The 15,047-nt window shown below is 51.2% G+C and overlaps 2 protein-coding genes across 7 annotated transcripts in view; both read left to right on the forward strand.

The window, feature by feature from the left end:
* The first annotated feature begins 1,869 nt into the window (after positions 1-1,869).
* On the forward strand, positions 1,870-2,429 carry KCNE2 (potassium voltage-gated channel subfamily E regulatory subunit 2). Its single transcript, XM_056484846.1, has one exon. The coding sequence runs from the start codon at positions 1,873-1,875 to the stop codon at positions 2,248-2,250; it is 378 nt and encodes a 125-aa protein (XP_056340821.1). The 5' UTR covers positions 1,870-1,872; the 3' UTR covers positions 2,251-2,429.
* A 1,456-nt stretch (positions 2,430-3,885) lies between these two features.
* Positions 3,886-15,047, forward strand: part of SMIM11 (small integral membrane protein 11) — a 36,385-nt gene continuing 25,223 nt past the window's right edge. For 4 of the 6 annotated variants that reach the window (XM_056484856.1, XM_056484878.1, XM_056484885.1 and 1 more), the window contains exons 1-4: positions 3,886-3,936; positions 5,130-5,191; positions 9,325-9,393; positions 10,792-10,971. In XM_056484856.1, the coding sequence (XP_056340831.1) occupies positions 9,373-9,393; positions 10,792-10,959 (189 nt within the window). In that variant the 5' untranslated portion in view covers positions 3,886-3,936; positions 5,130-5,191; positions 9,325-9,372 and the 3' untranslated portion in view covers positions 10,960-10,971. Of the gene's footprint in view, positions 3,937-5,129; positions 5,192-9,312; positions 9,394-10,791; positions 10,972-12,302; positions 12,331-15,047 lie in introns of those variants that run through there. The other 2 variants (XM_056484870.1, XM_056484894.1) reach the window with 2 other exon arrangements.

Here is a 15,047-nt window from a genome sequence, read left to right on the forward strand (position 1 = left end):
TTTGATGTAAATCAAGGAAAAAGCAGATTTTACAGACAGTGAAGGCAGTTTGTAGTTATATTTTCTCTTTTTGTTTCATTAATTACCTTTATCCCCCATATCTGAGCATGTGTGAGGGTATAACTGCAGAGGGATCCACCTGCACACAAGGCTGAATTCCTGGATTGAAAGATATCCCAGATTTTTTATTAGCATGGAAAATTCACTGCTTCTTTCTCTTGGGTGCAGTGAACACCTCATTATTGAGGATTGGACTGGGAACAAAGAGCTTTTGGGGGAAGATTTCCACAGTTTTAGGGTTTGGTTGGTCTGGAGAACTGAAGGAATTGCCCACATTAAAGGGGGACAGATGTGTGGGAATGGGATTTGTGTGGGAATGGGATTTGGGAGGGAATGGGATCTGGGTGGGAATGGGATCTGGGTGGGAATGGGATCTGGGTGGGAATGGGATCAGTGTGGGAATGGGATCTGGGTGGGAATGGGATCTGGGTGGGAATGGGATTTATGTGGGAATGGGATGGGTGGGAATGGGATTTATTGGGAATGGGATTTATTTGGGTTGGGATGTGTGGGAATGGGATTTGGGTGGGAATGGGATCAGTGTGGGAATGGGATTTGTGTGGGAATGGGATTTATGTGGGAATGGGATCTGGGTGGGAATGGGATCTGGGTGGGAATGGGATTTGTATGGGAATGGGATCTGTGAGAAATGGGATCTGGGTGGGAATGGGATTTGGTGGGAATGGGATCTGAGAGAAGGAATGCTGGAGGTTTCTCCTCCTGTGGGACACACACCTGTTCATGGGGTCTGAGCAGCACTGGGGGCTGAATTTTGGGATAAATGGGATCAAACCTGGCTTTGCAGCACCAGGCAGTGTCTGCCCCTTTGGGAACTGTCCCAAATGGTCCCTGAGGCCACTCCAGGGATGGAGTCTCAGCCTCCACATCCCTACCATGTCTTTGTCTTCTCCTCAGAGGAAATCCTTCTTCCCTTAGAGTTCTGCCTCTGTGGGGAAAGGACAGTGCCACAAACCCTGTGACAGGGCCATGGGGACCTTCAGCAAAGTGTCCCACGGAGCAAAGGGACCTGGGTGGGCAGCAGGGTGGGCAGAGGGATGGAGCAGCTCTGCTGGGAGGAAAGGCTGGCACAGCTGGGATTGTTCACCTGCACAGGAGAAGCTTTGGGCTGAGCTCAGGGTGGCCTTGCAGGGCCTGAAGGAGCTGCAGGAAACATGGAGAGAGACAATTGCCAAGGGCTGGAGGGACAGACACAGGGAATGGAGGGACAGACACAGGGAATGGAGGGACAGGACACAGGGAATGGAGGGACAGACACAGGGAATGGAGGGACAGGACACAGGGAATGGAGGGACAGACACAGGGAATGGAGGGACAGGACAGGACAGGACAGGACAGAGGGAATTGAGGGACAGACACAGGGAATGGCTTCAAAGTAGGATTTGATGGGATATTGAACAGGAATTGTTCCCTGAGAGGGTGGGAATGGAATTGCCAGAGCAGCTGTGGCTGCCCCTGGATCCCTGGAATGTTCAGTTCCAGGTTGGACACTGGGGCTGGAGCAGCCTGGGACAGTGGGAGGTGTCCCTGCCCATGGTTTCTGGTGGAATGGGATGATCTTTAAGGTCCCTCCCAGCCCAAACCACTCCAGGATTCTGGGTGGGACCTTTTTGGGTCTCTGAACATATGGAACCACTCAGAGATGGGGATTCTCAGCTGAGCTTCAAGTGTCAGAGGGTGACTGTGATTAGGTAATTGTCATAACACTGACAAAATAATCCAAACCAACTCTTTTAATACAGACATCTGATTTAAAAGAATATTTTCTTGTCTTTTGCAGCAGAACTGACAAGGATGGCCAAGCTGCAAAACTTCACTTGGACAGTGGAACATATTTTCAAGGAAACCTTCCTCAATTACATGAACAACTGGAGGAGAAACATGACAGAAGCAGCAAATAAACTGCAGGCTGAGGTGGCTGCTGAAAACTTTGACTATGTTATCCTTTATCTGATGGTGATGATTGGGATGTTCTCCTTCATCATCGTGGCCATCCTGGTGAGCACAGTGAAATCCAAGAGGAGGGAGCACTCCAATGATCCCTACCACCAGTACATCGTGGAGGACTGGGGAGAGAAGTACAAAAACCAGGTCCTGAATCCAGAAGATCTCAAGTGTGTGATCCATGAAAACCTGGGGGCAAGGGATAAAACAGGCCCGGAATCACCTTGATTTTCTGGGAGTGCCAGCAGTGAGGGATTCACAGTCACACACAGGGAACTCACTGGAACTCCAAAGAGCTAGAGAAGTGTTGATTAAATTAACACACAGGTCAATGGATAATGGAGTCCTGAGGAAATCAATGTGATGGCTCCCTTGAGGGTCCTGGGAAAGTCCAAGAAAAATCTCTGATTGTGCTTCCCTTTGATATTCTGTCCTTTAGGAAAATAAAGCCAAGGATAACTTGATTATTTGAGCATTTTTTAAAATCCACAAGCAGATCTGGATGTTCTCACCTCAGAATAATTGTGAATTAGTGGTCAAAAGCACTGAGTTAGATACAAATTGTGTGACTTAAGCCCATCTTAAAAATAACTTGAAAACATCCAGTAAAATCCCCAATCTCCAGGACTGATTGAACAATCAGGGAATGAATCACAGGAGGGACCTGACACATGCACACATTCACTGCCAACTCATTTTTAGTGATCTGACTCCTATTTTCTCTGGGGTAAAATAATAAATGCCAAAGGGCTTCTTTTCTTTGGGAGCCTTTGGCTTGTCTTGGACTTGAGATTTGAGCTGATCCCATCAGATGTGCTGGAGGAGCTGAAGAAGCACAACCAGCAGGCTGAAGGAAGGGATTCTCTTCTCTGCTCCTGTCAGGCCCCACCTGCAGAGCTGCCTCTGATCAACACCAGGAAAAGGAGGAGCTGCTGGAGAGGTTAGAGGAGCTGTTTCACAGAGTTCCTCTGCTCTGAGCCAGGCTGGGAGAGCTGGGGGTGCTCACCTGGAAAGAGAAGCTGGAGAGGGACTTCTCACATAGAAATGTATTGACAGGACAAGGGGAAAGGGCCTTAAGCTGAAGGAGGGCAGGTTTGTGTCAGATGTTAGGGAGAAATTCTTTAGTATTCTAAATTAAAAAGTAAAGTATTCTTTAGAGGGTGGTTGCCTGGAGAGGTCCTGGAAATGGTCAAGGCCAGGCTGGACAGAGCTTGGAGCAGCCTGGAAACCTCCCACTGTCCCAGGCTGCTCCAGCCCCAGTGTCCAACCTGGAACTGAACATTCCAGGGATCCAGGGGCAGCCACAGCTGCTCTGGGAATCCATCCCAGCCCCTCCCAGGAACAATTCCTAATTCCCAATATCCCATCAAACCCTACTCTGCAGCCATTCCCTGTGTCCTGTCCCTCCATTCCCTGTGTCTGTCCCTCCATTCCCTGTGTCTGTCCCTCCATTCCCTGTGTCTGTCCCTCCATTCCCTGTGTCCTGTCCCTCCAGCCCTTGGCAATTGTCTCTCTCCATGTTTCCTGCAGCTCCTTCAGGCCCTGCAAGGCCACCCTGAGCTCAGCCCAAAGCTTCTCCTGTGCAGGTGAACAATCCCAGCTGTGCCAGCCTTTCCTCCCAGCAGAGCTGCTCCATCCCTCTGCTCATCCTGCTGCTCCTCTGGGCTCTGCAGCAGCTCCAGCTCCTCCCTGGGCTGGGGCAGGATCCGGGTGGGCTCTCACGGACACAACCCCAATCCCTTTCCCGATCGCCCGCTGGGGGCTCTGCCACCTCACGGCGGTGCTTGCGGGAGCTGTTTTCCCACAGAACCGTAAATTTTGGCGAAGAGAAGCCGAGCCCGGCCCTGCGCGGCGCAGCGGGCGGAGCGGCTCGTTCGGGCCCAGCGCCGCCCCCGCCGCCATGGCCGCGCTCAGGTAGGAGCGGCCCGGGCGCTTCCCTCCCTCACGGCCCGGGGCCCGGCGGGGCCGAGCGCGGCTTCGGCTGCTCTGCTGTGCCGGGGATGCCGCCTTTCCTTCCCTTTCCTTCCTTCCCTTCCCTTTCCTTCCCTTCCCTGCCCGGCCTGCCCTGCTCGGCCTGCCCTGCTCGGCCTGCCCGCTCCTTCCCTTCCCTGCCCGGCCTTCCCTTCTCCTTCTTTCTCCTTCTCCACCCCCATTCCTTGCTCTCCAGGCCTCATCCTTTCTCTCCAGTCCCTTCCGTGTTCCTCACCCCGCTTTCTCCATCTCCAGCCCCTCCTCTCTTTGCTCTCTACCCGCCCTTGCTCTCCATTCCCCCACTTTTGTTCTCTCCAACCCCATTTATTTGATATCCACCTCTCCCTCCTTGTTCACCTGTTCCTAGTTCTGCTCATCCTTTCTTCCTCTCCAGGCCCCAATTCTTGTTCTCCCCTCCTTTTCTTTCACCCCCCCTTATTCTCAAGACATCCCCCTCTTCCTCTCCAGCAGCCATTTCTTGTTCTCCAGTCCCCCCTTCCTAGTTCTCCATTGCCTTTCTTCCTCTCCAGGCTCCCCATTCTTGTTCTCCTCCCCTGATTCTCAGGGTGTCCCCCCTCCCTCTCCAGCCTGCATTCCTTGTTCTCCAGTACCCCCTCCTTTCTTTTCAGCCCACTTTCCTTGCTCTCCATCCCCTTTCCTTGCTCTCCACCCTCAGCTTTTCTTGCTTTCCACCCTCCCTCTTTGTTCCCCAGCCCCTTCCTTGTTTTCCAGCCCAGGGCAGAGCTGGGCTGGGATCCCTGTGCCAGGCTCTCCTCACCCTGCCAGGGTGCAATTCCTGCCCAAGATCCCACCCAGCCCTGCCCTCTGGCAGTTTAAAACCACTGCCCCTTGTCCTGGCACTCTCTCCCCATATAAAAAGTGCCTCTCACTCTTTTTTATAGGCCCTTTTAAGCACTAGAAGGGGCTTTAAGGTGTCCCTGGATTGTCCCTTCTCCAGGCTGGGCAATCCCAGTTCTCCCAGCCTGTTTCCAGAGCAGAGGGGCTCCAGCCTTGGGATCTTTGTGATCCCTGGTGATGCCATGGTGGAGCAGTGTGATGGCATTTCTGGGTTTGGTTTGATTTTAATCCAGCCAATGTGAATGAAACATCCCACCTGCTCTGTTCCTGTTTTCCAGAGTTTGGAGTATGTGAGAAGCTGCCAGAGGAATCACTCACATTTTAATTTCTGCTTCATCAGGTATGAAGATCTTGATGGTTTTTTAAATTGTTTTTGATGTTGGAACATTGAGTTGATCCAAAATCAGAATGAGGTTTGGGTTGGAAAGGGCCTTAAAGAAGATCTCATTCCAAGCTCTGCCATGAGCAGAGACACCTTCCAGGCTGCTCAGAGTCCCATCCAGCCTGGCCTTGGTGAGTGACACCCTTTTGTGGCTCAGAAATGTCCCATTTAAGTGCCCCCAGATAACTCAGTACTTGGTGCTTTCCAAGGCCTCTGGCTGGAGCTGTTCAGCAATCCCCAAAGGAATATCTCCAGCCCCATTCAGTGGGAATTGGCAGGCTGAGATGTGCAGCCAGGCCACCTCCAGAGGCTTTGGATGCTGTGGATGTTCTGTGGTGCTCAGGGCTGGGCTGTGGTTCCTGTGAAGGGCTGGGGCTGGGATTCCATTCCCTGCTCCACCACAGGCCTCCCACGTGCCTGGGGCCCAGCTCTGGGGCTGTGTTGCACAAGGCAGGGCTGGGCACAGATCCTGGAGCTGAACTGGGGCTAATCCCAAACTCTGGGATGTGGTGCAGCCCTCCCTGAGGGACATGACCCTCTGGAATGAGCTGTGGCCTCTCTGCCTGATTTGGGGTTCACAGGGAATTGCTGGCACAGCCCTGAGATGGGATCTGGACAGACCCTCTCCTCTCTCCCATCTGCAGGAGTCTGATCTCCTCACCTGACAGAATTCCCTGGGACAAGGCTGCACACACAGCCCAGAATCCCAAAATCCCAGAATGGTTTGGGTTGGGAGGGACCTTAAAGCTCATCCAGTGCCATCCCTGCCATGATGCCTGGAGAGGCTGAGCTGGAACAGAGGCTGGACAGAATTAAAGGAATAAAGCAGGGATTTATTAAAAAGCTTTCAAAGGATTCACCTTGGGCAGTGCAAGACCCCAGGTGTGGCTACAACCAAGGTGGACCCTGAGTTTTCACACTTTTATCAGTTCTGGTCCATTTCCATACTGGGGTTCACTGTCCCAATTCCAGGCTCTGCAGTCCCACCCTCCCAGATTCTCTCCTCCATTCTCTCTGTTTGCACTTTTTGGGGCTGAAGCTGCAGCGTGTCCTTGGTTCTGGGCTGGACAGGGATTGGTGTGACTGAGCTGTGAGCAGAGGTTCTAACACTTTATATAAAGTTCAGAGTCACACACCAGTGCAGTCCAGAGTTTGGAAAATATGAAAGCTAAAACATCAGCATCACCAGGACACCTGGCACTGTCCCAGGCTGTCTAAGCCCATCCAGCCTGGCCTGGGACAGTGCCAGGGCTGGGCAGCCACATGGGATGGCTCTGCTCATGTCCCAGCAGCCACCTCCCATTTGGTAAGGAACAAAACTGCAGAGGACACCGCAGTGCCCAGGCAGCTGCAGTCCCAGGGAATCCATGTGAGCCTGGTGCCTTTTATCCCAGCTTGTGGAGCAGCTGTCAGGGAATCTGCTGTGCCCCCTCAGGTGTGCACACAGACTCCTGCAGCTGAGGGGAGGGAGCAGTGCCCTTGTGTGGGGCCCAGGCCCTGTGTTTGCCTGCATTTCCCTGGGCACCGAACAATGCCTGCCTGTGGATGTGTTCCTGCCTCCTATCTGTGCCTTATCTCCTGGGGAAAGGCAAACACACAATTCCAGCTGATTAGTTACCTGCAGGCTTTTAAGATATCCCAACCTCAAAAAAAGCAGTGCTGGAGCTTTTTGCTCTTGCACTGATGACCTCAGTGCTCATAAATGGTTTTTTTTAAATGTGAAGGGAATCCTAGAATCCTGGAATGGTTTGGATTGGAAGGGATTTCAGAGCCCATCCAGCTTCCATGGCAGGGACACCTCCCACTAATCCCAGGCTGCTCCAACCTGGATCCAGGGGCAGCCACAGCTGCTCTGGGCAAAATCCTCCCCTTCTCCCACTTTCCCTCTTCCCACTTTGTTCTCCCTGCCCTGTGCTGCAGCTTCACCTGCTTTTTCCATCCCTGAGGTTTCAGGTGGGTTTGATAAGGGCTGGGATCAGATGGAGGCTGGAAAAGCCAAGAGATGAGGTTGGGGGAAGTGCCTGGCCCCTGGAGCCTGGTGGGATGTGGGAATGGAGCCTGGAGGGAGCAGTGACATTCCCACTCAGTTCCAGCTGCACAGGACACTGAGGGGCCAGAGCATCACAGCTGTCAGCTCTGGGAAACATTTTGGGATCACAAGAAACATGGGAAGAGACTTTGGACAAGGGCTGGAGGGACAGGACACAGGAAATGGTTTAAAACTGGAGAAGGCAGGGCTGGGTGGGATACTGGGAATTAGGAATTGTTCCCTGGGAGGGTGGGCAGGGCTGGGATGGGATTCCCAGGCTGCCCCTGGATCCCTGGCAGTGCCCAAGGCCAGGCTGGACATTGGGACAGTGGGAGGTGTCCCTGCCATGGATGGGGATGATCTCCAAGCTCCTTCCAACCCAGACCAATCCACCATTCCATGAGGTAAAAATAGATTTTTTTGGAGGTGTAACAGCACAGAGTCAGCTCATGAGCACCCTGCCATTGTCTCAGCAGGATCAGGAGCTGCACAGTCAGGTCAGCACAGAAACAGTGAGGGATGAGCAGAGATTTGCTGGAATCTGTCACTGTTCCAAAGCCACTGCAGGGCTTTGGTGCAGTTGGATCTTGGTCACAGAGATCTCTGGAGGAGTGGGAATGAGAGAGGAGAGAGGAGAGGAGAGGAGAGGAGAGGAGAGGAGAGGAGAGGAGAGGAGAGGAGAGGAGAGGAGAGGAGAGGAGAGGAGAGGAGAGGAGAGGAGAGGAGAGGAGAGGAGAGGAGAGGAGAGGAGAGGAGAGGAGAGGAGAGGAGAGGAGAGGAGAGGAGAGGAGAGGAGAGGAGAGGATGCTCAGGCTGGAGAAATGAGAACATCTACTCAGACACTGAGCAGGACAGGAGCTGCCAGAATATTTGATATCTGCAGAAGGCTCAGCAGCTCTGGTGTGGTGCTGATTTATTCAGCCCAGCTTTTCACAGTGCTGGAGTGTTCCCTCTGCTTTCCCACTCTGGTGCCACGGGCAGGAAGGGCCTCCAGGGGTTAATTTGGATTGCAGCAGCTGAAGAGGTGGAGCAGAGAGCCCAGGGCAGTGCTGTGTGTGCTGCAGCCTGGAGCAGCTTTTATCCCAGCAGTTCAGCTCTGGAATGGCTGGTGACCCTCAGGGCTCCAGGCAGTGCTTGCTTTCCTAACTTCTATATTTATAAATATTGAATATGGAGAATTCAATTAATCAATCACAGAGGACTGATAAATTAGAGGATTAATTAGATGTTCAGGCTCCAACCAGAGGCTTAGAAAGCCTCAAAGAAGCCCCAGGGCAGCTCCAGCTTCCACAGGCAGCCCTGGTTCCATGTTTTCCAGGGGGCAGCATGTGGAATTCCAGCCCCAGCACCTGCCCTGGGGCTGTCAGAGCCCTGTCCTGCTCCTGTCACTCAGCCCAGGAAGGCCCTGGAGGTCCCTGGGCATTGCTGGGGATGAGCCCTCAGAGGGGAGGGTGGGCTCATTAACAGCTTGCCTAATTCTCCTTGAATTTCTGTTTCTCCAGGAGTTCATTCTGCTTTTTTACTATTTCTCCAAGAATTCATTCTGCTTTATTTTCCATTTCTCCAAGAGTTCATTCTGCTTTTTTTATTATTTCTCCAAGAGTTCATTCTGCTTTATTTTCCATTTCTCCAAGAGTTCATTCTGCTTTTTTTCCTATTTCTTCAAGAATTCATTCTGCTTTATTTCCTATTTCTCCGAGAGTTCATTCTGCTTTTTTTTCTATTTCTTCAAGAATTCATTCTGCATTATTTCCTATTTCTCCAGGAGTTCATTCTGCTTTATTTTCATTTCTCCAAGAGTTCATTCTGCTTTTTTATTATTTCTCCAAGAGTTCATTCTGCTTTATTTTCATTTCTCCAAGAATTCATTCTGCTTTATTTCCTATTTCTCCAAGAATTCATTCTGCTTTATTTTCATTTCTCCAAGAGTTCATTCTGCTTTTTTACTATTTCTCCCAGAGTTCATTCTGCTTTTTTTTTTTTTCTATTTCTCCAAGAGTTCATTCTGCTTTATTTCCCATTTCTCCAAGAGTTCATTCTGGTTTATTTTCATTTCTCCAAGATGCTCCTGCCCTGCCCTGTGCCTCCAGGAGTGTGACCAGAGCAGAAGATGGTGGCCTTTAACTGGAAGGTGAGGCTGGTGCACAGTCCCAGAGCAGGATTGCTGCTGGCTGGGTTCTGGTGGTTCCTGTCCCAGGGGAGGTTTGTTTAACCCCCACACTCTCAGGGACAGGGGATTTCTTCTTGTCCTTCCTTGCCAGATGTGCTTGCCCCAGGATTTGCTGTTGGGGCCTCACAAGTCAGACCTGAGCTCACCAGAGCTCTGCTCATCCCTGCTCCTCCTGCCTTTCCTCCTCCCAGGTTTTTCTCTGGCTGCTCTTCCCTCAGCTGCTTTTGTTACTGCAGGGGAATTTCTCCACTGTGTTTTTGGGGTTTTGGGGCCATGAAAACTCTGTAGGATCCCTGGAGGCAGCAGGATGAGCAGAGAGATGGAGCAGCTCTGCTGGGAGGAAAGGCTGGCACAGCTGGGATTGTTCACCTGCACAGGAGAAGCTTTGGGCTGAGCTCAGGGTGGCCTTGCAGGGCCTGAAGGAGCTGCAGGAAACATGGAGAGAGACAATTGCCAAGGGCTGGAGGGACAGACACAGGGAATGGAGGGACAGACACAGGGAATGGAGGGACAGGACACAGGGAATGGAGGGACAGACACAGGGAATGGAGGGACAGACACAGGGAATGGAGGGACAGACACAGGGAATGGAGGGACAGACACAGGGAATGGCTCCCCCTGCCAGAAGGAAGGTTTATATTGGATACTGGGCAGGAATTGCTCTCTGGGATGGTGTTGAGGGGCTGGGATGGATTCCCAGAGCAGCTGTGGCTGCCCCTGGATCCCTGGAATGTTCAGTTCCAGGTTGGACACTGGGGCTGGAGCAGCCTGGGACAGTGGGAGGGGTCCCTGCCTGTGGAGCTGGGTGAGTTTTGAAATCCCTTCCATCCCAACCCATCCATGACTCTGTAATTAACAATTTGAACCATTAAATCCACCTTTTCCCCTGCCCTGTTTTGCAGAGCTGTGGGTTCAGAGCTGTTGCTGCAGTGATTGTGGGGAGATTGACAGGGCCTGGTGCTGATTTTCCAAACTCCCTGCTGCTGTGAAGACACCAGGCTTGGCCTAAATTCAGTGCTTTGATGTGTCCTGACAGCTTTGGGAGATCCTGAGGGAGCAGGATGAATTCCAAATCCAGAGTTACCTCAGAGCCATTCCCTAAAATACTCAGCCCTTCCCCTTTCTCAGCTCAGATGGTGCAAATATTGCTGGAAATGAGCAAAAGGTGTCCAGGACTTGAGGGAAGGGGATTTTCCTTTGGCTTTGTTGCTCTGCCTGGTTTAATTTCCCACAGAAATACAAACCATGGAGACAGAGGAGCATTACTAGTGGAATGGAAGATGCACAGCATCCCTATAAATTCATTTTTAACTATCCAAGTGTTCCAGCAGTGCCTAAATCCATTCTTTGGCATTCCAGGCTCTGGAGAGCTTCCCACTGCTGATGTACATTTTGGCAGCTAAAACATTGATCCTTTGCTTGGCCTTTGCTGGAGTCAAAATGTACCAGAGCAAGAAAATTGAGGAGAAGCTGAAGAGGGAACGTGAGGAGAAGCTGAAAGCAGAAGCAGAGAAGAAGGATGAGTGAAGAGTCCCTCAGGTATGGACTTGATCCCAGTTCCTGAGTTTTGAGGATGACTTTGGTAACCCCAGTGGGATTGGTTTGGGATTTCAGGGGATTTGCTCACTCATTCTTTATGGGACTTGCATGAACCACTCTCCTGTTTGAGGGTATTATAGCCCAATGTTCCCTCTCTGGTTTTTTCTCCCTGGATTTTTATCCCCTGATGCACAAAGGGGAGAATAAATTGCTGCAGGGGAGCAGCCAGGCAGGATGCTGCAGTCAGAACTCTGGGCCTTAAATCACAAAATAAAGAGAAAAAACAACCAGCCTTTCCAGATGAGTGAAATTATTGACAGGTTGGGGGTGGTTTAGCTGGAAAGGGCAAATTCCACACCTGGAATTCCCAAAGGGACAGATTATGCCATGAAACATCCACCATGTGGAATTCCCTGAGAAAAATGCACATTTTTCTGCTTGAAAGAGCAAAATGAACATTACAAAATTCCCCTAAATTTGGGATTTTCATTCTGATATTCCTGAGTTCCTCCCCTCTGTTTCCAAAGTTGAAGCAATTCCTGATTTCTTGGAGCAAATCCATGAGCAGAGTGAGTCCTGCCTGGTGCTTGGATTCTGTTCCCTCCTTCCTTGTCATTTTTGGAGCAGTTTTCTTCCCTTCTCCCTGTTCTGCAGCAAATTGGGAATTCTGTTCCTGCCTGCCCTTTGGAATCTCAGTGGGAGTTTGATGTCATGTTGCTCTTTATTGAAATAAAATCTTATTTCCCTTTCTGAGGTCATCCCCTCCCATCTAAAGACACTTTTCAGTTCTTAAAATCTTTCCTAGATTTTATTTCCACCCTGTCACTGTTTTATTCCCTTTATTCCCAAGAATTGGGAATTGTGCCTAGAAATGGGGCCCTGGCAATAACCATGAAAAAAAAAAAAAAATCCCAACAAAACTAAAGGGTTTTTCCAGTCTCCTGTTTCGAGCAGATCCAGGACTTGGTTTTGGGGCAGATTTTGGCCTCTTCCCTGGAAAAAAAAAACGTTGGGCAGAGCTTGGAGCAGGCTGGGACAGTGGGAGGTGTCCCTGCCCATGGCAGGGGTGGATGGGATGATATTTAAGATCCCTCCAACCCAAACCAGTCTGGGATTCTGGAATTCTGGGATTCTGGGCACTGTCATCCCAGGGAATTCTGCTTGGCAAACCCCACAGCTCCAGGGATTTCTGCACCAGCATCAATGCACAAAACCTCAGTGCCCAGCAGGTGTTCAAACCTCTCTGACCCCACAGGAATTCCCCCAAATTCTCCTCCAGAGGAGCCCCTGTGCTCTCCCTCCTGTTCTCACTGCTCTCTCCCACCCTGCAGGGTCCTGACACTTTCCCAGGAGGATGAAGCCTTCCTGGAAAAGAAGGATGTGTAACCTCAGAGTGACACTTAAATTATCTCCAGTTTTCTATGTACAGCAAAGCACCTGAGCCCCTCTATTTATGCAATAAAGAAGTTTTTGTTTAAAAAATAAACTTGGGTGCTGCTTCCTCAAGGGATTGGAGCTGCAGGGGAGGCACTTGGGAAAGATCAGCTGCAAGGAGGTGGAAGAGGAAAACAATCTGGAGGGAGAAATTGAGGAGAAAAATGTTCTGGATCCATCCTGGGAGGCTCCAAAGCTCCTGGGGAGGCAGAAGGAAGTGGAGAGGGCTCAGGGCAGCTTTTGGAGCTGCTTCCTGCAAGGTCAGGCTGTGGCTGCACAGAATCCAGGGGCACAAAGCCAGGAGAGGAGATTTCCAGGACTTGCTTGGATCCCTGGAAATGACAGCATCACCTCAAGGAAGTTTCAGGGAAGGAGATTTATCCCAAGAATTCTCTTGGGTTCCATTTCCTGCTCAGCCTGGGGCAGCTCTTCCGCCTGTGCAGAGGCACCAAATCCTGGAGGAGAGCTTGGGCATGGAATCCTGGGATGGTTTGGGTTGGAAGGGACCTGAAATCACCCAGTGCCACCCCAGCCATGGCAGGGACACCTCCCAGTGCCCCAGTGTCCAACCTGGAACTGAACATTCCAGGGATCAGCCACAGCTGCTCTGGGAATCCATCCCAGGGAACAATTCCTAATTCCCAACATCCCATCCAGCCCTGACTTTTTCAGTTTTAAACCATTCCCTGTGTCCTGTCCCTCCCTGCCTTGTCCCCAGTCCCTCCCAGCTCTCCTTGGAGCTTTTCCTTCACACTGGAACATTCCCATCTCTCCCAGCCTGGCTCCAGAGCAGATACAGGTTCATCAACAGAAATCCAGAATAAAGGCTCAGGTGAGGCAGTGCCTCAGGTACCTTTGCCTCCACATCCCCATCTCCATCCCAAAGCACTTCCTAGACCCTTCTGGGAGTTCAGGAGAGGCAGAATTTGCCAGTGGAGTGGGGAGAGGAGGGAGGAGAAGCCCTTGGAGAATCCCTGGGCCCAGCCCTCACCTGAGAGGGGAGCACAGGGGATGCTCAGGGAGCTCTGGCTCTGCTGGAATCACTCCCTGGAGCTCCAGGAATGGTAAAATCTCACTTTTCCTGCTGTCTCCTTGGACCCTGGAGAACAGAAGCAGTGCAGAAAGCCACTCCCAGCACAGAGAAATATCCTGCTCCAGCTGCCTCAGGGCTGCCAGGCTCAGGAATTCCCAGATTCCAGCAGTTCCCCTCTGTTCCCAACACTCACCTGTGCATGCCAAGGTGAGCTGGGGGGAATTTCAGTACCTGTGGTGTCCCTGAGAACAGCTGGTGCCACCTGAGGGAAACTCAGGAATTCTGGTGGAGCCACTCCCCCGAAGCTCCCCAGGGAATTGGCAGGTCTGGTGACACCAGTGGCTTGGCTCTGTGCAGTTATTTTTGGATTTTAGCCCAAATCTGGAGATTTTAGGCTCTCCAGAGTAGATTTTTCTAGAAAAAAAAACCCAAAACTAATGATGAGGAATATTTAGCTTTTCAACTCCTGCTCTGTGAGCAGAACCAAAGGGACACAATCTCCCTTTACAGCTCAATTTACCACCAAAGCCACTGGGCACCATTCACACCCAAAGCAATCAAATCTGGCTTCAAATCATCCCTGCCAAAGATGTGCAAGGAGGAATTAATGCTCCTTTTTTGGCCCTGAATATGGGGGAAGGAGCTGTGAGGAGTCTCCTCAGAAATCCTGCAAATTATCACATTTCTGCCTCTGCAGCCAAATCAGAAAAAAAATCTTTGCAGGTGAAAGATTTCAAATCTGGTCCAGTGTGATTTTTAGAATCCCAGAGTGGTTTGGGGTGGAAGGGATTTTAAGGATGACCCAGTGCCACCCCAGCCTTGGCAGGGACACCTCCCACTGTCCCCAGTGTCCAACCTGGAACTGAACATTCCAGGGATCAGGGGCAGCCACAGCTGCTCTGGGAATCCATCCCAGCCCCTCCCCACCCTCCCAGCCAGGAATTTTCTCCCACTATTCCCATCTATCCTTCCTCCTGCTTGAGGACATTCCTAAATTTCAGCATAGCATCAGAGCCAGGATGGGGGATATCCCATAATTTCCAGGATAATAATGGATCTTGTCCAGCCCTGTCCCTTCCCAAACTGAGCCAGTTCCTGTCCCTGATTTTCCAGTTTGAGCTGTCACAGCTTCCAGGTGATTTTACCTTTGTGTGCCACAACTGGAACAGGAAAAACCTGCTGACACTGGGGGGAGACAGCAGCTCAGCTTTGCTGCAGTTTCTCCTTCAGAAACCAGCTGGGGACCTCAAATTCTGCAAGAATCCCAGAATTCCAGAATTCCTGAGGCTGGGAAAGCCCTCCCAGCCCAGGCAGTCCCAGCTGTGCCCCATGCCCATCTTGTCCCAGCCCAGAGCTCTGAGTGACACCTCCAGGCCTTCCTTGGGCACAGAAAGGTTTTATGGTTAAAAACAAGTTTAAAAAAGAAAAAAAAAAAAATTCAATTCAGTTTAATTTCTGAGGAAGAGGAGGCAGCAAGGATAGAGGGCCTTGAGATGCTTGGTGCATCCCAGAAACATCAAGGTGGGAAGAGCCCTTCAGGGTCACCCAGTGCCACCCCAGCAGCACCAAACCCTGTCCCCAAGTGCCACATCAACAGCTTCAACACCAG

This window comes from Oenanthe melanoleuca, chromosome 1, assembly GCF_029582105.1.
Source record: "Oenanthe melanoleuca isolate GR-GAL-2019-014 chromosome 1, OMel1.0, whole genome shotgun sequence".
In the NCBI taxonomy this organism is placed as follows: Eukaryota; Metazoa; Chordata; class Aves; order Passeriformes; family Muscicapidae; genus Oenanthe; species Oenanthe melanoleuca.